The following is a 24,477-nucleotide window of genomic DNA, read 5'->3' on the forward strand; positions in this document are numbered from 1 at the left end:
TCCAAGCTTCACTGAGCAACGATACCCTCACACCCTGGGCTGTGTCTCTGCCCTTTGTAGAGAGCGAAGAAACTGCAAAATGAGCCCACATGCGATCTGGGGGAGGCTGATTAATGTGCCAGGGAGCGGGCATGACTGCTGTCGGCTAAAGCCCTTGCCAGCCTTCCAGCAAGAAAGCTCGGGGCTGGCAGCTGGACTCCCAGGGACCAGAGTGAGTGGTGAGGTAGGAAACTCACCTGGAGCAGGAACCGGGGCCTGACAGAGTCTCTACACTGTGCTGATGACGCTATTCTCTGGCTGGGTGAAGCTGTTGGTAGTGCTTCTACATGTAAGTGACAGGGTTAGGCCTCTAATTTAGAAAGGTTGAGTTGGTCAGTGTGGAGTTTGGACTGGATGACAGAGGGACAGGAAGCAGAGGGCCCAGTGAGAAGGCTGGGGTGAGGTGGTGCTGGTCCCAAAACCATGAAGGGCCAGGCCCCCCCTCCCTCCGGACCTGGCCCCTCCCCCAGCTGCCTGCCCATGTTCCACAGAGAACCCATCGTGGGTGCGTGCATGGCGAGCTGGGGCCTTTTCAGAACTGGAGAGTACAGACAGCTTAAGCACAATAATTTTACATTTATATTGAAGTTCTGAATTTCACCATTTACAAACGGATCATTTTTCTTAGCTGCTCTATTAGAGATGAGTGTTCAAGTACTTTCATTCCATTTTACACTCACCAAAGAATCATGCTACAGTACTGCCCACCATTAGCTTTGAAGTAAGTATGCACACGACTGTGGACTTTGAACTTTTTGATCAATGAAAGACTACCTCAGCTTTGGGTTTCATTGACAAAGCTCAGGTGTCAAGACCCTAACCTTCTGTGCATATGTGTGGTTACCAGAGGGGTGAACAGATAGGTGACACTGATCAGTTGCAGGCTGGCTCTTTGGAAGTTTACCAGACTTCTCTGTGTCTATTTCAAATCAGTGACACAGGGATACTACTGCCTACCTAACACATTTTATTAGAGTAACAGGCGTCTTATATGGGAACCTAGTTGATATACAATGGTGATAACAATCCCTCCATCTCATATGGTGCTGGCATCTACAGGAAGTGCTGGCATCTGCAGGAAATCTGTGATCTAATTTTCTAATTCACCCAGGTTCTCATCTCTGATTAAGAATCAACCCCAGATGTTGGATGGTTTCTGAAATTCAACGATGTAAACATGTTAACAGTTGACGTGACGCATTAATCACAGTCCTGTGGCCTCAATGGACATTTCTTTGCTGTACTCACTCCTTGCGGCAAACAAGTGCTTTTAGAGCAGCTGAAGCTGCACATTCTTATGAGGAACTGCAACTCTGCCGTGTGCGTGTCACCAAGCAACATTTTACACGAAGTGCTTCGTTTCACTTTCAAAAAGTATTTGATCCCGAGACTCATGTAGTCATCTTCAGTGTAATGAACTTGGCAGGTGAATGCCTGGCTAATTAAGCATCAATAATCTTTATTAACGTGCTTTCCTTCACTGAATACAAAATAAACCAATACAAGATATAGTCAGTTATCAGGAGAAGACCACAGCCACTGATCAAGTAGACTAACTATAAAAAGTTTATTAAAAAAATAGACAACAAATGTAAACATCGTTTTCATTCACGAGGCTTCATAATCCAGCATCGGGCCAGGCCTTTCCCCTCTGCAGTACAGCACCTTCTCTGTGGACTAGTCAGTTTAATTACCTTTCAGTGAGCTAGGAAGTCGGCTCAGAAATAAGTAACCAGATCCTACGAAGTGTACAAAGAGGAAATCGCAAGGTACAATTGATTTCAGCAGAAAACCATCTGTCTGTAGTAACAGGTGAGAGTGAATCCTTGTCTTGCAATTATCTTTCTAAATGGCTTCATTTATAAATTCATTATAACAGAGTTGACTAAAATTAAACAGGAAGAGGAACAGAGGGATGAGACAAACGGATCCCCTCCAGACCTCCCCCAATGTGGCATTTTGGGAGAAGCAAACTGAGAACACAGTTTCTGTACTTCTCCCAGGTATTATTTCAGGTATAAAATAAACATTTTCTTTAATTTCTGCTGGAAGTTACATGCCCCCAAATGACAGAGGACAAAGCAGCCAACCACAGTTTTGAATGTGAAAAATTTTTCAGGAGGCCAAATTGATGGCCTAATTCAACATCCACCCTAAAGTAAAGCCAGATCATAGAATGGACAATAATCCAACAAAAGGCAGTAAGTACCTGAGATTTTTCTACAAGAATCTTAAACACAAGATTGCATTCTTTGGGGCAAAATGTCCCTGTATTCCTTAGGTGCTCATTTTGTCGTCTGCTGGGCACACACCCGCAAGGTGACGAAGGTGTTCCAAAGTGGCCAAGTAGAATTTTTCATGTTTTCTATAGGCAAGTGTGCTATCACACCTGATTTCATTTAAATTGCTGACATTTCAGTTACTCAATAAACCTTAAAGAGGGTAAAATTGTAAATAACAGATCAACTGGGATTTGTGATTTAGTTTTTCATTCTATGGACAAATGTAAATACCCATGGTCTGTCATCAGAATAATCACATTCCAGTAACAGAAGAGGAACAAAAAAGATTTGGCAAAAGAAACCCCTACCAATTTGCAAGCTCTTGGGTAATGACTTCTGTTGTTTTGTAACTCAGTGGTCTCTTCACATGATTTCTATGTGGCTCACTTATAATGTTAAATCATTTAAAATCCTGATTTGCTACTCAAAGATCTGTTTTATAAACCCATATTGGAAATTAATCTGTAATACATTTGTCCTTTCCACCATATCAGCTTATCTCAACAGATGTCCAACATTTCACTCACAATTAAACTCAGTATGAAGGACCACATAGGACTCAAATTCTAACAGTGCCGCTGCTTTGTGACTTGGCCATGTCTCTCTCTATCTGTACTTGGATGTATTAAGATAGTTCTGCACTTAAATAGAGAAAAATGAAATTAAAGGACCCGAATGTTTACAATACAAAATATATGTGTCAACTTTTAAAAATTCTGCTACAAAACAGAAAGGCTTTACACTTCAGACAAAATGGGCACTGATGAAGGAAGCGTCCTTCCACCAGAAGGACCATGGACACAAGTCCCCACGTGTACACACATATCTTAGCCAAGTGTCAGTGACTGATCTTGTAAAAATCTGGAGTTTGAATGGTTAAAATTTTTATAAGTTACATTCAGTAAAACTTTTTCAAGTTACATTCAGTAGATTTTCCTCCAAGAGAGAAATAGTGCACAATTTAGGCAGGGATTAGAAATATTTATGTGTTATAAACCTACTGCTGAGTACAGGCACTTTAAACAGGACATTGTGTCTGTTCTAGTTATCCATTTTGAAAACACAGACACCTTTACTTAGGAATATCACATCATTCTTCTGGGCTTTTTGTTGCACGAAAGAGAGAAACAGAGATAGAGGTAGAGCTAGAGATAGAGGTGGATGCAGAGGTAGCGATAGAGGTAGAGATGGAGACAGAGATGGAGGCAGAGATAGACACAGAGATAGAGAAAGAACCGGGAGAAGGAAAGGAGACATAAAACACAGGAAGGCAGGGAGGGCGGGGGGCGGGGATTCTAGACCTCACTACTGCCCTGTGGGGCAGACAAGGCTATAGGGAGAACAGCAGCATTACAGTTGTGCTCCTGGAACGGGCTCCCAGCAGAGCTCTGCATTGCTGTGCACTTCCTGCTTCACACGGGCGTGTAGTACAAGTTACCAGGTGGGACTCCCAAGGGAAAAACCATCTACCCAGATAGCTTACAGTGACCACGTCCACCGTCTGAGAAGTTAGCCATGCATTACCGTCGTAGGAACATGGCCACAGCTTTGGAAAACACAGCAGCATAAAACAATTCAAAGGTAGACACAGTGTTTTAATTTGTTCACCTTAAAAAAAGAAATGCTTGAACAACGTAAGGCACTTAAGAAAGGAATTCCTTCTCCAGCTGGTAGATGGATGGCCGGCCGCTTCTGCTCTTCATCCGGCACAAGGGCACCGTGCAGTCCCTGCTCTGGCCCGCTGTGTCTGTGTCCAGTAAGGAAGGCACGTGCAATGTAGTTCTGTCCTTGGCACCAAGGGAACAGTGAGGGGGCGGTCCCCCGTCACCCAGGCCAGCGTTGGCCCGGGGTGGCTGAGGCTCTGTTCTCCCTGGGGGGGCCTGGGGGGGGTCGGACGGGCCTCTCAGGGGTGGGGCTCGAGGCAGAGGCACGGCGGTGACAGTTGTCTGTCTTCCAGGTGAGGCCTCGTGTGTCACGTTACTGTGAGGACAGGACAGGGCGAGGGGCAGCCCCCAGGCCTGCTCAGGGGGCAGCGCAGGGACTCTGGTGGCACCAGCTGGTTGAGAAAAGAGACAGTGTGTGGTCAGAAAGACAGCGACGCCTGAAACAAACCTTATTGAGAAAAACAACTACAAAGACAGTTCACTGACGCAGTCGCTTTAAAGGGCCTTTCCATAAACAAATCCTGATCCCGAAGCTTTTGAAACTGTCAGGACATGGGCTTGTTTGGTTTCTCATGAAAAAGTACAGCAAGGCTGGAGAGAGGGCTTCCCCTATGGAAACCACAGCTGTGACTGGGGCTGGACTGCCTCTCCGTGCGCTCGGGCCAGCCACCAGTGGGGCCAGCCACCAGTGGGACCGCGGCACACACAGGGCGGGTTCCAAGATGGGTGGGACCGGGACTCAGCTGAGACTTAAAAATGATGCTTAGCCCAACCTGGTGGCTCAGTTGGTTGGAGTGTCACTCCCTACACAAAAAAATTGTGGGTTCGATCCCCAGTGAGGGCAGATACCTAGGTTGCAGGTTCGAATCCCAGTTGGGGCACAGATAGGAGGCAACCGGCCAAGTTTCTCACACTGATCTCCCTCTCCTCTGCTGCCCCAACTCTCTATCTCATCCGTAATCTTACCCTTGGGTCGGGATTTTTTTTCAAGTGAGGGTTTAAAAACATGATGGTTGATATGATTAAATGTCACTTCCAGATTATTATTTGACAAAACTCATGAAAATAAAGAAGAATAGCGTTTTTCCATGTTACCTATTCTCTTTCTGTTCTGGAGAACTGACTTATTACCACTCTAACAAATAATTATAGGCCTACAAAATTAAAACAAAAAGAATGGCTTCCTATAGATCACATATCATAAAAACCTATATAATGTACCTTTGAAACCTGTACAACCTCATTAACCAGTGTCACCCCAATAAATCTAATAAAAATAAAAGAACAGTTGCCTATGGGACGATTGTGCTAGGATTTCTCCTGGCACAGTGATAAAGCATGAAGCGTTCATTGTGTTACAAAGGCCTAGCAGACTCATCTGTTTAAAGGCAATGAAGAATAATCTAGAAAAACCACACCTGGGCGTAGCACTTAACGAGAAGAGGAAGTGGAGAGAATGAAAGCGCTTTCTGCCTTAATGCACTTTACCGCCAACCCCAGAGTAACGTGTCCCAACACAGAGGGTCAGTCCCACAGACTCTGCCTCCCCTCGCACTCGGGACAGGTCTATGAGGGGCCTGCGACAACCTTCTCAGAAAGAGGTGACAGTCAGCCCAGTCCACACCTAGTGCGCTGTTCGCTTTTCACAGGTCACCTGCAAACTGCATCTGGGCAGTGGGGCCAGGTGATGCAGGACACAGGTGCCACAAACAGGGGGGATGACCAGTGTTACTTCCAGCTCTCCCATTAGTTACTGGCCAATAGTTTGGACAACCTGTCTCCTTACCATGAGGGACGCAGGGCAGTTGTTGTCACATGCGGTTTCTGTTTTAATATGCCGTTACCTGTTTGAGTCACTGAAGTTTAATTACACTTTTCCCAGGATCCAAATGATAGTTACATGAAAGAGCAGGGTGAAACTGGAAGGTCCCGTGAACGGTGAAAACAAATTGGGAAACAGAACCACTCGGAAATGTAATCACTTGTCAGACACCCAGACTAGGAGGTGACGCACCATGTGCACAGCGGTGACTGCACCTTCGCCCACAGCACAACTCACCTGGGGCCTGAGAAGCGCTTCCGTCGGACACGGTCCGCCGGTGATGTGCAGCTCTTTCCTTGGAAGAAGCACAGGGAAGTGCGTTCCCCTGAGTCTGCTCTGAGGAGGGAGGGCAGGGGGGTTTCCACACATAGCCATCAGACTCCCACCTTGGTGCAGAGTTTGGCTGGGGACAACCCCTTCCCAAAGTGCAGCAGACCTCTGCAGGGGGCGCATCGGGGTCCAGAGCACCATGTGCACTGCCCTCGAATGAGTCCATGCCCTCCGTCTGCAGCAAGCACCTCGTGGAAAGGGAAGGCCTGGACAGCAGGCCCAGGGCGCCCGGTGAGGGCAGCGAGGCTGGGCCCCGGGGCCCCTGGCCCGCGGGTGGTGGCCGAGGACGATCTGCTGCGCGGGGCTTGGGCGCCCGCTGAAGGAGCCCCTCGCGTTTCCTCCGCTCTTCCCTGGGCCAGGGCTCCTCTGTAGTCTGTGTTCTGAGATCCAGGCCCAGGGCCACCGAGGCCAGCAGCACGGTGCAGCTGTACAGGGCGGACTCTGTCCTCTTCCACTGGGACCTGCTCGGACTGCTGCTGGGGGTCACCTGGGGAGCAACCGCTGTGGGGCCCCCAGAGGAGGCCTCCTCCCAGCTCTCCACTTCCAGAGGGTTCTCTCTCTGGCCATCTCTCCCCAGAGGGGAGTCCACATAGGCTGGTTTGGTCTGCTTTGGTTTTCTAGGCTCTGCTCCATCAGTGGGAGGGGTTGGTTCTTCACAAGCACCTGAATAAAGATACAGACACACAGTGGTGGTAGCATTTTACAGTATAAATCTTCTGAAAGCTACAAAGAATAAAGTTGAAATCTGATAAATATTCTAAATCAAAGTGCATGCTGGAGTCCTTTTCAGTTCAGCAAAGGATTCACCCAGGCAGGCCCTACAGAGCGGAGTCCAAGCAGCCCCGTTGCCATTTCCTGGCCTTCAGGAAACAGTCCCTCACTGGGGAAATAAAACTACTCTTGAAGCAAAGTCGTCTAGGGTCAGAAATGTGCACATGCATCCATAGGCTCTGTAGCTTATCGGACAAAACATGTCTTTTCCTCATCTCCACACATGCAAGGGTCAGGGACTGTTACCTACACCTTGCCCATGTGTGAAAGAATAGACACACGTCACAGCAGTGGTCCTCAAACTGTGTCCCCGGGCTGGCCCACCTGCATCACCTGGAAACTTGTAGCAATGCCAGTGCCTGGCCCACCCCAGACATGGAATGAGAAAGTCCAGGGCTGGAGCCCGGCAGCCTGCGTTTCAGAAGCCTTTGCTCAGGTTTGGGAGCCGCTGCAAGAGAGGAAGATGCCTCCAAGAGGGTTGAGCTCCCAAGGGCAACAAATTCTACAGGCTGGACGAAGAGATCACTCTTATCACTTAGGTGACTAACAATGAGTGATGGCACAGGCACACTGCTTACTCCGGTCCATGAGTCGGTCCATGATTCAGTCCACGACAGTCCTCTAATTATATTCCCATGACTGACTCCTACTACACCTGAACCGTGTTCTACCATCCAAACAAGCCAGATGCCAGCTTTTCTCCTGACAGGCCCGCTTCTTCCCAGTGTCCCTTCCCCAGGGAACCCCCTTCTTCCTCCGTGTGTCCTCTGTCCTCTCTGCGACACTGACGACGCAGCTCTTTTTCCCCTCAACACTCTCTGTCTAAGTAGCACCCAACACTAATTCAGCCTGATGCCCCGCCCCCCGGCGTCCCCGCCCCCGCCCCCGCCCCGCGGGATCTCGGAATTCTCCGAGGCCCAACAGTGGCAGCGCCCAGTTTCTTCCTTTTCTTTGCTGTCAGGTCACAGGCACGTAAGCAGGCCCAAAGATGGTGAGCGCCTGACCACAGTGACAGTGTCTCCTGAGGGGTCTTCCTGGGGAAGAGCCTTCATCAAGCAGCCACACCACGCCCTTTGGTGAACTGATCGCACAGTGTACGTAACAAACCACTAATTATCCATCCATTGTTTAAGCAAAAGAGGTGGGGAGAGGCTATAGTCAGATGAAACCAGTAGGTTTCAAAGCATGTTGAGTGTATCCTCCTGTGTGATTCCACACACCTTCACTCATCAGAACAATATACACTTGCCCCCTGAAGTGGTCATGAACTTCCCCTGACCCATCATAACCTTTCCCAGTCCTTCTCGGGACCCATGACAAGCACTGGTAGCCCCCAGACTGAGGTAAATATAATCAATATCATATAAGATCAAAGAGCCCTTTTAGGATGGATTTGGGCATTCGGGAGAGAGACTGCATGCTTGCCCAGTTCTAGGCATTGGGAGTAGAGTGGGGAACAAACCAGAAAAAATCCTTGTCCATGGAGCTGACTTTCTCATCTGGAGGTGACAGAGAGCACAAGCATTCCGGTGTCAGTGAAGACGAGAATTTCAGGGAAGAGCCAGGAATAAATACTAATGGGTATTACATTAGACGGCTGGGGCGGGATCCCACTTCAGCTAAGGCGGTCAGAAAAGGCCTGAGCTGGAACATGAATGTTTAGAAGGATCTGGCCACACAAAGGGGCAGTGGGAGGGGACCTTCAGGCATGACAGACAAGTGTCAACCTTTTGCTCATTAACCTTCAAGGGAACTGCAGAGTTAACTTAACAGGGAGTGAACTGCGTCAGCCCAGTGCGCCCTTTCATCCCTCTAACTGTCCTTGGGAGGAGTCGCTCACAGGGTCTAAACAGTCTCAGAGAGAAAAAGCAGGATTACTTCTCTGATTGATTCCTTCATCTGGACAGTTGCAAATAATGAACAACAAACTATAGAAGTAGCGGGGGCGGGGTTAAAGGTTTTATTTATTTATTTTTAGAGAGAGGGGAAGGGGGAAAGAGAGGGAGAGAAACATCTATGTGTGACACATACGCAGACTGGTTGCCCCTCCCACGCCCCCTACTGGGTACCTTGCCCGCGACCCAAGCATGTGACCTGACTGGGAATTGAACTGGTGACCTTTCAGTTCACAGGCCGGCACTCAATCCACTGAGCCACACCACCCAGGGCCGAAGTGGCAGTTTCAGTACTATTTATAGTGGTATCTTTATTAGTCCTCCAACTATGTTTGGCAATAAAGCTCTTGCCTTCACAGGGGAAGAGTCAGGACACCACAGTAAGTGGGAAAGCATTTACCCAGGATGACACGGCAGCTGTGTCAGGGGCACGCAGATGTATCTAAGGAGGTGTTCACACTGAAAACGCGGCCTCATGAAAATACAGAAGAAAACTGAACGTGGGTAACGAGCAATAAAGTGCTAGTAAAATTGAGCACAGCACCAACAAGAAAGTAAAAAAAATTACAACACCTTTTGCTAAACATCTGTAATTTAAATAATAAAAAATAAAGACCATTTTTTTCTTTGATGATAACAATTCTTGACATTTTTCAACAATGTCCATTCCTCTTCAAACTTCTGATGTGCAAATATTGAGTAGGAATGCTGAATATTAAAAATAATTATGACACTTAAATGAGAGATTCCACCGTATTGCTCTCCAACCAACAGATTTTCATAGTTAACCTGCTGAACATAATTTCATATTGAGAGGTGGCAACTAGCCAGAAGATCCTCGCTTAATCTAGCAGAATTTCAAGGTGTCTATGTTTTCATTTTTCCTATGTCTTATAATAAATTAATTTGGTTCTACATAACTAACTATGATACTAATTTTTCTGGTAAAAAATAAGGGTGATAAATTCCCAATGAACAATGTGGAGCCAAATTAATGAGTCTTCTACTATGAAGACTCAAAGGACAGGAAAGAACTTCGAGCTTAAGTAAAGGCATAAGAAATGCTATGCCCTTGTGACTGAGGCTATCAGAGCAAAGCTGCTAGAATCTAGAACACGCAGAAGCTAAGTCTGACTCAAATTCTATTTTCTGAAGCACATACCTGGCTGGTCCACAAATAATGACGTCAGTGGCACGGTCTTCTGATTTCTTATTAAGAGAGTTGACCAAGGACTGTTGCCATCCGAGAGAGGTCTTATCCTACAAAAGAAAGACGTTTATTTCCATGTAATAGAACCACGTACCGAATCAGGTGCTAATAAAGCACAAGTAAGGCAGAAATATATCAAGGATTTTTTAAACGGCTTCACTAAATAATAATGTAGTAGGATAAACTCATCTTAGAAAGTAAAATCACATTCAGATGTCTCCGTTTTATTCTAATTTCTTTTCAAGGTTAAGTCTGCCCAATGCGATAGTCAACAAGTCTCTGCCATGTTGGCATAGCGCACCCAGAATGGCCAGGCATCATGCACGCACCTTTCTTTGCAGTCAGCTCTTTCCTTCATTTGAATTGAATTCGGTCCCCAGGTGCAGCCTTTCTTCCTGAAATTCCTTTTTACATCCTCAAATTCTTCCTGTCGACAGACCGTGTTCCAGCCCCAAGTTTTATTGCTTTCATCTGAAATCACTAATGGAGAGAATCACACACTGATCAATTTTAAAATTTTAAAGTCAAATGAATCTAACTCGTAAAACTACCTTCCTCAAAACGTGTAAACGTTTAACGCTGCAACGAAAGCGGAAACAGAAGAGCCAACCCAAGGGAGGAGGAGGAAGATGAAACTGAAGTTGAGAGATTGTTGCGGGTTCATCGTGTGGTTGAGATAAACCCATGTCTCATCTCCTCCCAACTTAGAGCTTTCCCTGCTCTGCTCTGGTGCTCTCCTGGAAATACAAGTTGCCGGCCTGTTCCTCTCTGATTCCACCGTACACATCTGTGCCACTCCGTAGCTGCCGGGTTCGGTCACGTTTCACAACAGGTCTGCCTATTCGGAATGGCAAGTGTCCGTTTGATGAGGTTGTTTTGAGAAGTAAGCAGACTAACGCATGGGAATAGCTCAGAACGGTGCCCAGCACACAGCGTGTGTGCAGTGGACATTCCCTATTGTCATCCTCGTGCTCGGGGCTGGGCCCAGGGTCTCTGCTGGCCCCCCACCCCATCGCCATCCCTACACTTAGTGTCATCTGCTGGGCAGATTGATGAGCAGGACTGGGTGCAATGGGAGAGCGTTACTGAAATTCACTGTGTATCAGTCAACTCGTTGGAAAAATAAGAGCTCCAAGATTACTACCCGCTGCATTATGATACTTATTGCTTTGGGAAACATGCCAAGGGTGGGCAAAGGCACAGGTTCCTGGAGTGAGAGGAGGCTGTGTGGCCGTCTTCTGCACCATTCGATTCTATTCAACACCAGGGAAGAGGTGTGCGTGCCCACCATCATAACATGTGTCCTGAAACCTGAAATTCTCAGAGGGCTGGTGTTTTTCCACACACTTACAACTGATGTAGGAATCACTGTGGAAAATGTCTGTTATTACCACACACTACTTAGAAACACAATCCCATAAAAAACTAGGTGTTCTAAAAACACAATTCAAAACATTATGACATTTACCCTCTATGGCCATAAAAAATGAGGTGCAGATAAAAATAATATATAATGTGTGTATAAAACATATATATATAACCATTTTTCCACTAAAAATTAAGCATTTATACTACACGTTAAGAAAATTAGGTTAAGGAATATAAGACTAAATTTTGTTTCCCAAACAGTAGGGACACCTATTCAATGTCACTTAGCTACAGCCAGCTATGAAGGCATGTCTGCTTCAGCAGATCTAATGACAGAGGCGCAGGGAAGCCCATGGGCGGGGAGGGAACTCACACTGTATGGCCCGGAGCCGAGGGATCACTGTGGGGCTGCTGGGCGGGCTGGAGCCACTGCTGTTCAGACTCCTCCGCTTGTCTAGGTTGGGAGACGCCTGCACGGTTATTTTGTGCTGGAAATCTGGTCGGCAGGAGAAAGAGGAGGAATTGAGGGTTCGCGGTTTTGAGTCTTTAGCATGCAGCAATACAAGCCAACATGGCCAGACAGTAAGAATGAAGCATAGCTCAGAACCAGGTCCTTAGTTTCTTATGCATCTGCCAGTCAGGGTTCAGGTCAGTAATGATTCAGCATCTGTGTTGGGTACAGTGGAGACACACACCCACACACACAGAGAAATGGAGTTTACTAAGTGCCTGTCAACTGTACACTCTTCATCACACCCCACACCGAAACACTCGGGGCTCACTGCTGCTTTGGGCTTCCATTTCCTTATGAAGGCTCTTGTGTCACAGAATATTTACATGAAATAGATTTTTCTTTTTGTCTCCCCCCATTGGTGTCTTTGTTAGTTTAAGTTTTAGAACCAGCCAAGGCCCCTAAGAGGGTGAAGAAAAACTTTTCCCCCTCCTCCAGTTGAAAGTATTTTGTAGTCACACATTCTAGGAATGGCAGTGTCTATCACCTGGCTGTAAGAGGGGTAATGACAGAGAGACGCAAAGAACCAGGGGGATATATGAGAGGGAGATTAATGTTACCAGAGGGAAAAGGAGACTGAGAAACTTAGTAAACTGACAAAAGAAAAATCCTAAAATCTCAGACTCCGGTGGAAGAAATCACTGGGTGTTCTTTCAGTGCCTTAACCTTTGATTGACTGAAATATGTTTACAACTCAGCCAGGGCAGAGGTTAACTTTTTGATTTTGTCTGGTGATGATGCAAATTATTTCCGTCTGGCAAATAAAGACAACCCGAAAGGTTACGGTTTATTGCTGTATTGGGCATTAACCAGGCATGCGTTTAAATGAGCATTCCAATCCTAACCTTCCTTTATGAAATGGTCCTTAAGGAACTGGCTCCTCTAACTCTACGAGAACCCACTTCATCTGCTTCCCTCCTTAATCAGTGAGTTGAATGAAATATTTGGCACGTGTTCATTTCACACTTGCAGGAGAACTACCGTTTACCTTTCTGAAAATTATACTTTATGCCCTGGCTGGTGTAGCTCAGTGGATTGAGCGCGGGCCTGAGAACCAAAGGATCGAGGTTTGATTCCCAGTCAGGGCACATGCCTGGGTTGCAGGCCAGTTCCCAGCAGGGGACACACAAGAGGCAACCAAACATGATGTTTCTCTCCCTTTCTTCTTCCTTTCCCCTCTAAAAATAAATAAATAAAATCTTTTTAAAAATTAGTGTTCTGTTTAAAAAATTATACTTTAAAGAACCACCTGATATTTGAAATAAGGAAGTGGAATTCGGTAGGCAAGACAGCTACCTGGTGATCCATGCTAGAAATCTGAAAAGTCTTCTTAATATTGTCTTCTCCCTGACCCTCCCTAGCCAATCAAATCCCAACTATGTTGTAAATGCTGGGCCATGCATTCTCCTTTCTCATAGTTATAGTTGAGAAATTCATATTCTAGATTCTGGAGTTGGCAAACTTGGATTTAAACCCCAGTTTACCACTTACTAGCTCTGTGGATTTTGGGAAAGCAAATGAGCCTCTTTGTCTCAAGTGGGAAAGAATCATCATTCCTACTTCATAGGACAGCTAGGAAAAATTAAATACAAATAAGTAGAAAATACTTTGTCATGTATAACGCGCAACCATGTTTTGTATGTATTATGTACAGGATTATTATAGCCATTACTGTACCCATGGTATGTAATCATTATACCCGTGTATAATGTACATCCTTAATTTCCCCTCAAAGATTGGGCAAAAAAGTGTGCATTATACACGGCAAAACATGGTCCTCAGCACAGGGCTCAGGATGTAATAAAGGCTCCCTCACTCTGTATCTGACTCTCCCACGGGTGTCCAACCCACAGCCTACACGGGCCCAGATAGCTATGAATGCAGTCCAACACAAGATTGTAAATTTACTTAAAACCTTTGTGTTGCTCATCAGTTTTCATTAGCGTTTGTGTGTTTAATGTGTGGCCCAAGACAACTCTTCTTCCAGTGCGGCCCAGGGACGCCAAAAGGTGGGACACCCCTGCTTCCATCGTTTACCTCTAAAGAAGGGCCCTTCTCAGATCTTCAACCAGGTCACATCTCTCTGCTAACCATGGACATGTTCCCCCACAGCAGTTAATAATTACAGCAAGAAAATAAGTATATGCTTAATGATTAGCTTAAGGCTCACCACTCCCCCTATACGATGCTGGCTCCACTCGGGCAGAGGCCGTCTGGCCTCCAGCACAGCTGCACCCCATCCCAGTCCACCCTGGCCCAGAGCCTCCCACGTAAACGGTGCCGTCAATCCTGGCTGGACAGATATCTTCCCTGTTTAAGACTTTCAGTAACACAAGGGCAGAGATCATGTTTATCTTATTGCCATTCCTAGTACTTGGTTCATGGCACATCCCCAAGTGTTGGCTGGATGAGAAAACCGCACGAGGTTTGCAATAGGTTCAAACTGGTGCTCACAGGTAATTGCTGAGTATCATGTGGCAGGGTGGAGGGGCATCTGGAAGACAAGGCCAAAAGAAACGAAGTACCAGATGGGGAGCTCCTTCTATCTAGCAAGTGAGAAATTAAGAAAGACGTGAGCAGGCAGAGCAGGGAACACGGGTCCTCGGGATGTGAGGACGACTGGGTGGTGGGGAGTGGGGCCCCATGATCTGTCATAAAATTATGGAAGCAAATTCTCCATGAGTTTTTTGTTTCCTTCTTTTTAGTAGGAGGAGCCTCCAGCCCAGAGCAGAAGGCAGGTGTGCTCTTGCCAGGCTCAGAACTAGAACTCGGAACTGGGCCGAGGCACTTGAGTGACAGATCACAGGCTACAAATGGTGGGAGGAGAGACACTAATCCCTGCCCCCCATCAAGTCTGCCAAGTGAATCAATGACTATTAATGATGATAACAGAGTCACAACACAGAAGAAAGCGGCGGTCGCTAAGAACCGAAGAAAACTCACATCAGGTGCCTCTCTGAATTTTTCCTATCATCTAACCCTGAAAGGAGCAGTCTCACCATAAATAACATCATCTCTGACATGTAAGACAGTCCAGCTGGGGGTCCTTCAAGTCGAAAGCCAACGTCAGAAGAGAGCCTGGAAAAGAGCCTTTCTCCCAGAGAGGGGCCTTAGCCTGTCCTCACCTCATCCAACCAAAGAGTCAACAATGTGTGGTGTGCGCTCATGATGACCCATGCCAGCAATCAGCGGGTCACCTGGGGATTTCTGAAATAACCTACAAAGCCCTACATGTGCTGCCAGTCTTTGGTTATAAGCATTTTCACAGGACAACTATACATACTTTCTATAAAACCTAACTGTTGTTATTATTTAAATCTAATTTGTGTGACATTAACCAATATCTTAGAACACTAGAATCCATTAAACACTCCAATACACCTAACGTACATAGAGAAATAAACAGGTACATCAGTACAGATAGGAAGATAATTAACACGCATCCTCTAAAGCTCTACCAGCCTTGTTCTGCCTCCACTCTTCCCTGCTATTAGAAAAAACTAATCACAAAATATGGAGGGCATTTGGTCCTTCCTTAAACCAAGTATAAAACAGAACATTAAAGAATTCATTTCATAAATATAGGTTTGCTATTTTTTATTTTGCTTAGCTTCTCCTAACACGCGTAATCCCTTTATATTATCATCACAGTGATTTAAAAATATTTTAAAAATATTCCCTACATGTCCTGGTTCATTTTTATACCCACAGGACTTTAAACCCTCAGAGGAAAGTGATTAAAGGGCTTGGTAGATTTCACTGAAGGTGCTACCAGCATCTTCCGGGTCCTGAGGGAGCTGTTACCAGGGACACTACAGACCCATCCTGTGGGGACATAAATTTAAAGGCGAAACAGCAATCATGGTCCTGGACTTCCATGGGCCTTGCGGTCCTGGTTCGGCACAAGCAATACAAAGGACCTTAGTTGATTTCAAAGTCGAAGATCAATGAATCCATACTAGAAAGTTCTCTGAGAGGCGAACCCTCAGCCTGCGACGCACCCCAAGGCTCACCCGATGCTGTTTCATGCATGGAAACCCATTAGCTCATCACACGGTGGCCATGAACTAAACGAAGCAACTGAAGATGTGCAATGTTTGGGAATCTCATTCCCCTCCTCTCCCCAGTCCTGACCACACAAAGGGGCTGATGACAGGGTGACATACAAGAAGAGCCTTGGCAGACATGAAGACAAAGTCATACCTGAGGGTAAACTGATCCGATGTCCATCTTTGAGCTTTAAGCGACTTCTCTTGAACTTCCCCTTCCTCTTCTTGACCTTGGGCTTCTCCTGGTTCATCTGGAATATGAGGATGTTGAGCTCGCGTTCCAGCACGTCGATCTCACGCTCTGCCAGCTGCTGCTCCCGCCGCTTCAGCAGCTCCTCCTGTGACTTCTGCTGCAGGGCGGCTCGGCTCAGCTCCTCCTCGCGGGACCGCAGCTCCTGGGACCAGAGGGACAGTAGCATCACCACCGAGCAGGCCACACAGGACAGTGCTGGCTGCTGGCCGTGGCCCTGGGCCGTCAGGACAGAGACCTGTTGGCACATCCTCAGCTCAGACCAAACCAACGCCTGTGTGTTATGGGCCCCTCCTTCCGCTTTAGTTCTATGATTCTAAAAGGCATCATTATTATTTTTAACTCGATTTTAACATTTCTCCCTCTTGCCTGTATGATTACCTGACACATAACACACACATGAACACATAGCAACAAAGTGCAGATAGATGTATGCGATCCAGTTTAAAATAAACCCAAAGTGAAAACTTGGCCAATTAAAGGGTGATTATTCCATATGGAATAATCATTCCATAAAGGATGATTATATTACAAAAGATGGCAGGTCAGATTCCTTTACTTAGAGACTTCTTAGAGTGTTGAGGAATCCGTTAGAGATGAAAGCATCTTGGGGGAGAGGTTGTGGGAAAGAACAGGACTGATGTGTCAGGAGTCAGTGGAAGGCCCATCAGACGTGAACATGAGACATTTCTGCAATAGGCCAATGAGAACGATCCCCAAAGAACTGTTCAGGACGCCATGGATGGGCGGCAAGTCCCACTTCATCCACAGGTGTCACGGGCAAGCTCACATAAGTCCCTTTGTCACAGTACTTTCTGATTAAAGTCTAACTTCCTCCTGCTTTTGATTTAGAATTACTGAAGTTCTGAGGAAGAGAAAATCTAGGGACTGAGGAATGTATGCACTTGTGTTCCTATTTAAAAAATGTACTTGGGAGGGAGACTGAGAACTGGACCATGTTTTTGAAAGCCCCTCCTAATTCCATTGCTGCCAAGTGCTCCATCCTCTCCCAGAGGCAAACACTGCCGTTCCTGCTGCAAGATGTATCTTCCAGTTCCCGGCTACAGGCTACAGACCCTCGCCTCGCGGGAATCCAGGCTCCTGCAAATGAGTCCTGACACTGCTCCCAACGCACTTAACCTTGCAATTGCCTAAGGCCAAATGCCCAGTTAGAAACCCCACCTTCTCAGGCGGTGCTGGGGCTGTGAGCGTTGAGCGCTGTGCAAACACAGCATGCTGTATACAATCACTACCACTCTGCACAACAACAATAACAACAACAAAATAGGTGCGTGAAGAAACTGTAAGATGAGCCTCAGAAAAGAAACTATAGCTGAACCCATGACAATGCCACATGAGTCCGCTAAGCCCTTGACTTTGGACAGATGGACTCAAAGAGTTAGTGGAGGCTGTGAGTACAGTTATCGTAAAGGAAATAAACAGAAGTCTATCCTTCCACAAAGAAATACAATACTATCAAGAAAAGACAGAAGACACCCGGGTCCGGTGGCTCCCTTGGTTCGAGTGTTGTGCCATGCACAAAAAGGTTGTGGGTTCGATCCCCAGCCAGGGCACATACTCCAGGTTGCTGGTTTCCCAGTCGGGGTGTGTAATGGAGGCAACGGTTCAATGTTTCTCTCTCTCTCCCTGTTCCTCTTGCTCTAAAAGTCATCAAACACATCCTTGAGTGAGGATAAAAAGAGACACAGAGAGAAGGAGGAGCTCTAAAAACAAAACAAAACATCACTTATTCAGATCACACAAATTCTGAAATTACGGTAATCCTACCAAAGTGGACTGTAATTAGCCTTTAAAACAGTCTTTAAGTGTATTTGTCTAAGGAGACTTCATAGCAAAATTGCAGGAGCAATGACTTACTTAAGACCAGTTGATATTCAAGTCACTGCTGCTTATACGCAGCAGCCAGCTTATTTACAGAGCAGGTCGGCATTTCTCCCTAAGATTGTGCCAGATGCAAACTGCCATGTACTGCTTGAAAAAGAAATAAAGACAGACTATAGTACATATTTTTAAAAATATTATGGAATGCATTATTTACTTGGTGGCATTCTCCCACCAGTTTTCCAAACTGGAGATCTTACTGCAGTGTATTCGGGGACAGAGGATAATTTCCAGCCACTTCCAATTTCTAACTCATTACTGTATGCCCTTTTGTTAAGATATTACTTTTCAGTGGTGCTGATATCAATCCAATTAGCTATTGTGAAATGAAATGGCATGAGGAAGAGATAAGGACAGTACATTCAATCAGGGGTTTTGTTTGTTCCTGCTACAGTAACTGAATGGGGAGCCATTTTTAATCCCCGGTCCCAAGCTAAAATGTGAATCCCCTCTCGACAACGTGATGAATAAAAGCAAAAAAATCTCTTGCCTGAGACTTCATAAGAGAAAAAAATAAGGTCAGAAAGAAAACAGCCTAAGTACTCTTCCTTCTGAATGGATTTTAAAACATCCACCTGTAAAAAAAAAAAAAAAACATATGGGGCATTAGAACCCCTTTGAATACTTTGAAATTATGAAGCACACAGAAAATTCTTTTGGTGGCTGAGGATTACTAAGTAGTAATATTTAGTAATGTTTAATTGCCTGGCACAGGCCCTTCTAATGGCAAATCCAGACTCCTGGTGAAGATGTTAATCATTAACGGTGACATGCCTTCATATAGTGGTTCAAAGGCACTCTGTTCGCCCAGCGCACAAAGGCAGACACTCAGAGATAAGAAGCCAGGAATTCGGGGAGGAACCAGTATCTGTGGAGGCTACAGTTTACTGAATAACAGAGAGCTCAGCCAGCCAAGTCACTGACCATTAACTCCAAGTCTGACGCCTCCTACCTCGGGCAATCAGCAAGCCAGAGAGTAGATAGAGCAGGCTCTGTGGCAACGAGATGCGGTTAGAAACCTTGGAGTAAAAAAGAGAAAAAGACTGTACAGGCTCACATTGTAAACTGAAATACACCATAAATGCTGTATTTCAAGGAGTGCTGTGTAAGTCACATTAGAAAAAGCGCACACACTTGTATGACTAGGACAGCTAAACAGACTCAAAGAATAACAAAGGGACTATTATAAAAACCTCGACATGGATTAAGAGCAGAATCCACTTGTGAAAAACATGCTTTTTGGTTTTTACCAAACCCACCAGAGAAGTAAGAATGAGCTCACTAGCTATATCTCCACCAATGTGATTGTCATTAATTAAAGATAATCGAACACAATAGTTTAAGATAACAATTATTAACATTATTTCCAAATTTTAAAATCTGTGATTTCAAGTTTTATTATTACTGAAAGTCCTCTCCCAATACCCCAAAATCTTTTTTATTTTTGCTGTAAAACATCTAATTTTAGAATTCCTGAAAACAATTTGGGGAAGTGTGAAAAAAAATCCATTAGAGTCTTTTTTGTATCATTTTAACTCCACGAATCATATTCAAGTTTCCAAGAAACACACTTATAGTATCACTGATAATACCTCTTCAAAGAACTGCAGGACTGAAGAAGTTAATCCAGCCGGTCATTTTCCTGTATTACCCGATCGGACTGGGGTTGGGGGGCGGTGCAGCTGCTGGGACCTGCCCCACTGCCCTCAAAGCCGCCAATGTCTTTGTTCTGAGGCTAACTGTTAATGCTGGAAACTGGCGGCTTTGCCCTGGAGGGAGTGCTCCTGGGACACGGAAGGGGGAGGAGGCCAGAGAACAGCCTTGGGCCAGCCACGGCAGAGCCCAGCGCCAGCAGGCTGTCTGGCTCCAGGCGTGGGTCTTGACCGTGACCCTAGACTGCTCTAGATCCTGGCATTCTGCCAAAGATTTCACGTGAAAATGGGGGAGGGGCTCCTGTGGATTTTGGAATCCCATACAGATACCCCCATGGCCCAGGGGAATTCCTGGGGGAAAAACAGGCCATAGGCTGGAACATTCTCCGTCTGGGGACCAGATTTTAATGCCTGGAGCCCAAGAGGTTGTACCTCTGAATTTGAAACAACATGCAACATCATCCCTCCCTCATCGGATTTGGAGGGCAGCCCTGCAACCCCCACCCCTTCTGTGTTCATGTCTGGTCTTTGCCCAGACGTCCAGGCCCCTCTCCTGCCTTGTGGCTACCGGCCTGGGGAGGCAGACCATCAGACACCAGACGGTGGCCTGGCCCTGAACCGTCAAACAGGACTATTCGTCCTTATTACAGGAGCACTGTGTATTGGTAGTGTCAGGGCCTAAGGCTGCGTTTGCGTGTTTCAGATTTTTAAACCTACAAAATCCTGAAAAATCTAAGGGAGTGAATTACCTCTAAGTCCACTTTTTGAAAAAAATTATTTTAGAAAAAAGAGAGAAGAATTTGCAGCTTACATATTTCTCTCTAAACTTTATGTCAATCATTTAAATTATGAAATATTTAAAACATACTATAAGTATAACAGCCAACACCCACACACTCGCCACCAATATTTAATAGCTGCTAAGTGTGTGTTTCAGGTCTGTTCCATCCTTGGTGTCGGGCTTTAATCCTGCCCCGTGCCTGCTGCTCCCCCCCCATCAGCTGGTCCCCTTCTGGTCTCCCGGGCCTCTGCTGTTAGACGTTTGGTACATCTGAATAGTTTCGTTGTCTATGGTTGTACGAATTTACACCAACGGTGGGAAAGCGCGATGTAAACCTTCTTCTGCATCTCCCTTTCCCGCCCAGCGCTGTGTCTGAGAGTCACCCACGCAGAGCAGGCAGCCCAAGGTCATCACGCATCTGAGCCGCCCTGCGGGATCCCGGTGCGTCCACACCAAGGGTCAGGCACCTGCTCCCCTCTCGCTGGGTGTTGGGTCACTTCCTGTTTTCCACAGACACAGACAATACCTAAGTGATCAGCCTTAACTTCCTTGTGCGTGTGTGTGAGTTTCGGAACAATACACACCCAGAGGTTAAAGGTTAAGTAGCCGAGCTATAGGCTTCTGCTACAGCCTAAGATTCATAACATTCACACACTTCAAATTCATTGGTCACTTAAAATAGTAATTGTAATCATCAGGATTGCTGGGAGCTCTCAGTGCAATTTGTAAAAAGCTTGTATAGGCTTTAATGGTAAATTGAAGGCATATTAAAAAGTTTACTCAGGTTTATTTAATGTATTTATTTAATGCCAACCATGTACCAAGTATCATACTTTGTACTTTGGTCAATGCTATGGATGAAAAAGACCAAGAATGAAGTAGCATTAGCTCATGAACTTATTATTTAGCAGAAAAGGCAGACTGAGAACAATTAAACAAGCAAATAATAATAATGATGATGATGACTCAGCCCAGCCATTATAAGAGAGGAGCAGGCTCCTATGACCAGATTTTATCAGGTGCAGCAAGGAGAGGTGGGAATAAGAGCTAGGGAGGGGACAGTGCTCTCGACAGAGGACAGACATACAGAAAGGCCGGAAGTGAGGGACGTGGCATCAGAGGACCTGGAAGGAATTCAGAATGGCTGGGGACAAGGTGAGGCTAACTGTGGAAGGGCAAGAGAAGTTAATAAGGAAACGGAGTTGTTTCCTTATGAAGAAGCATCCATGAAGAAGGATGCTCTGGTGTGCATTTAGAGGGCTCACTGGCAGTGCTGAGGGGGAAGGTAGGGAAGTGGGACTGGATGAAGGGCAACCAGGTAGGATGCTGGGGCGGTGATCAGCTGATGTGAGGACAGGGGTTAGGGTAATGAGCCTCAGGCACCTTTGAGACTGAGTACCTAAAAGAACAGTAATTCCAGTAACATAAAAAAGGAAGTGAAAGCAGGGAAGAGGGTGGGGAAGTTGACTTCAATATTTGGCTTAAAAGTGTTGACAGGCTCTGGCTAGTGTAGCTCAGTGGATTGAGCGCGGGCCTGCGAACAAGACGATCGCGGTTCGATTCCCAGTCAGGGCACAAGCCTGGGTTGCAGACCTGTTCCCTGCAGGCCAGTTCCCAGCAGGGGACGCACGAAAGGCAACCATACATTGATGTTTCTCTCCCTCTCTCCTTCCCTTCCCCTCTAAAGATAAATAAATAAAATATTTTTAAAAAAAGTGTTGACAGAAGAGCCCATGAACCCCCTTTTAAAAACTTGTCAACAAGATCCAGTGTCCAGCCTGGTGTGCAGAGGACCCCGTTCCAGGGCACAGGCAGCCACACTCGTCTTCGTGTCCCAGGACTCTGGCTCTGTTCCCGGGACACAGTGGACATTCACCATCTGTGCGCCGGAGAAAGATGACAGCACTGAAGTGCAGAACGGTCTCCCCATGGACACGTTTTTACAACTCACTTTTGTTTTAGAAAACAATCTGCACTTTGAGGACTAACTCCGACAAACATTTATTAATTCCCCATTCAGCGAGATAACAAAAGTAAGCTACTCAAGGGCAGAATTTAGGCACTGGCTGTCTTGATGTCATGCACAGTATTATATACAGTATCTACACATATATATGTAAATAATGGCCCAAGAAATGGTTACGTGTGTATCTTCAAACCACAACTCCCTATTTCTTCCTTTGCCCTCCCTTTCCTTTGTATTAAGGTTGGCTATGGGCCTTTAGGATTAAAGTCAATGTGAAAGTCTAGAGATGGAATTCAGAGCCACACTGCATAAGTCAAGGTCACTTTACCACGGAAGAATGGCGCTCAGCTATACCATCATCCCATGTTTCAAGGTCATAAATTGGAATAAGCAAACAGACTCTTTAGCACAGTGTTATTGCCTAAAAAGAACTCTGCTACTAGAATCACAAGTGTGTGAGGCATACAAATTCCTTCCTGGACAATTATATATATGGCTTTATAATGCTTATCAGAAACTTGCAATGTTGTACTTTAGCCCATTTATTGCACCCACAAGAGGAGAAGTCAACCCTTTGAACAGTTTACACTTCAGACCAACAGAATAAACCTTGACTTATCAAAATACGCTACTATTACAACGTCTTTTAAAAAAGCAAGTACTGCTTCCAAAGCACAGACCCATGCCTTGACCTTGGAGTTCTTCAGTGACCATGACCAGTGATTTGTCATCAGTCAAAGGAGACCGGGCCAACTGAACTCACTTCCCAGCAAGTCTGCCTTCCAGTTCGGTGTGTTTGTACTTCTTGTATGTCATGTTGGGGGGGGGGATATAAATGCAGCTTCAACATCTTTAACGTACAGCTTTATTTTTCCTCCTTCTTAAAACATATGAACCAGCCAAAGCTTAACTCATATTAAAAAGTTTTAAAAATTACACATTTTCCCAGTATCTTGGAGATAAAAAGAGGGGGGGCGGCTAGCCTAACAAAGCCTTTAAAAGATACAACTAGAAACAGCACACAGGCCTTGTTTACATTCTGACTTGTGCCCACCAACTCTGAGAAGGCCCCTGAGACAGAATGAAATTGTGGAATGGGGAACATTACATGGTATCAAGGAAACAACTGTTACTTTTGAAGATAATAATGGCAAGAAGGTTATTTGGGAAATTCCTACTAGTTAGCGATGCAAGCTAAAGCCTTTCAAGGTAAAATGATGTGAGTCTAGGATTTAACTTAAAATAGTCTGCTGAAAAAAGAAGAGGGTAGGGAACACAAGATGGTCTCTATTTTCCAGTTCCACATTTCAAGCCCAGTAGTTTTGTTTTAGCTGGAAAACAAGAATCAATAAACACTAATGTCTGCCCTGGCTGGTGTAGCTCAGTGGATTGAACGTGAGCCTGCAAACCCAACAACCGCAATTCGATTCCCAGTCAGGGCACATGCCTGGGTTGCAGGCCAGTTCCCAGCAGGGGGCGCACGAGAGGCAACCATGCATTGATATTTCTCTCCCTCTCTCCTTCCCTTCCCCTCTAAAGATAAATAAATAAAATCTTTTAAAAAATAATAAATAAATACTGATGCCTGAAAACACCTTAGAATAATGCTACTGGTGGCTCTCGCCTCACATTTTCCATAACATCTACCAGGCGAGTCATTACATGTCCCTCACCTTTTCCTTTGTCCTCAACTCGTCAAACATTTGCCGGATTTCCAGCTTCCAGTCGTCTTGCATGGAATGAAAGGATTCCTGAGGCATTTCGGTCATGACCGCCCCCTCAATAGCGGTCAGCTGTTCAAGAATTAAGGCGAATGATGGACGAATATGAGGGTCTTGCTGCCAACATTCTAAAAGAAGCAAGAATCTCATTACTACCACATTCTGAAACAAACAAGTATCTCATTAATACTATTTCTCAGCAGAGTTCACATTATCAGCCCGTGTTGACAGATTCGTGGGAAACTACAAATTCTATTGATAGGG

At 45.6% G+C, this 24,477-nt stretch overlaps 1 protein-coding gene across 1 annotated transcript in view; it reads right to left on the reverse strand.

Moving 5' to 3' along the window:
- Positions 1–1,482: 1,482 nt before the first annotated feature.
- Positions 1,483–24,477, reverse strand: part of MAP3K21 (mitogen-activated protein kinase kinase kinase 21) — a 49,396-nt gene continuing 26,401 nt past the window's right edge. The window contains exons 4-10 of the mRNA XM_037136743.2: positions 24,166–24,341; positions 16,096–16,336; positions 11,755–11,877; positions 10,343–10,493; positions 9,966–10,063; positions 6,045–6,800; positions 1,483–4,377 (exon numbers count right to left, since the gene is read on the reverse strand). Coding sequence (XP_036992638.2) covers positions 3,965–4,377; positions 6,045–6,800; positions 9,966–10,063; positions 10,343–10,493; positions 11,755–11,877; positions 16,096–16,336; positions 24,166–24,341 — 1,958 coding nt within the window. The 3' untranslated portion in view covers positions 1,483–3,964. The remainder of the gene's footprint in view (positions 4,378–6,044; positions 6,801–9,965; positions 10,064–10,342; positions 10,494–11,754; positions 11,878–16,095; positions 16,337–24,165; positions 24,342–24,477) is intronic.

The sequence above is a fragment of the Artibeus jamaicensis genome, unplaced genomic scaffold, assembly GCF_021234435.1.
Source record: "Artibeus jamaicensis isolate MK-2021 breed Jamaican fruit bat unplaced genomic scaffold, CSHL_Jam_final contig_467, whole genome shotgun sequence".
Classification (NCBI taxonomy): Eukaryota; Metazoa; Chordata; class Mammalia; order Chiroptera; family Phyllostomidae; genus Artibeus; species Artibeus jamaicensis.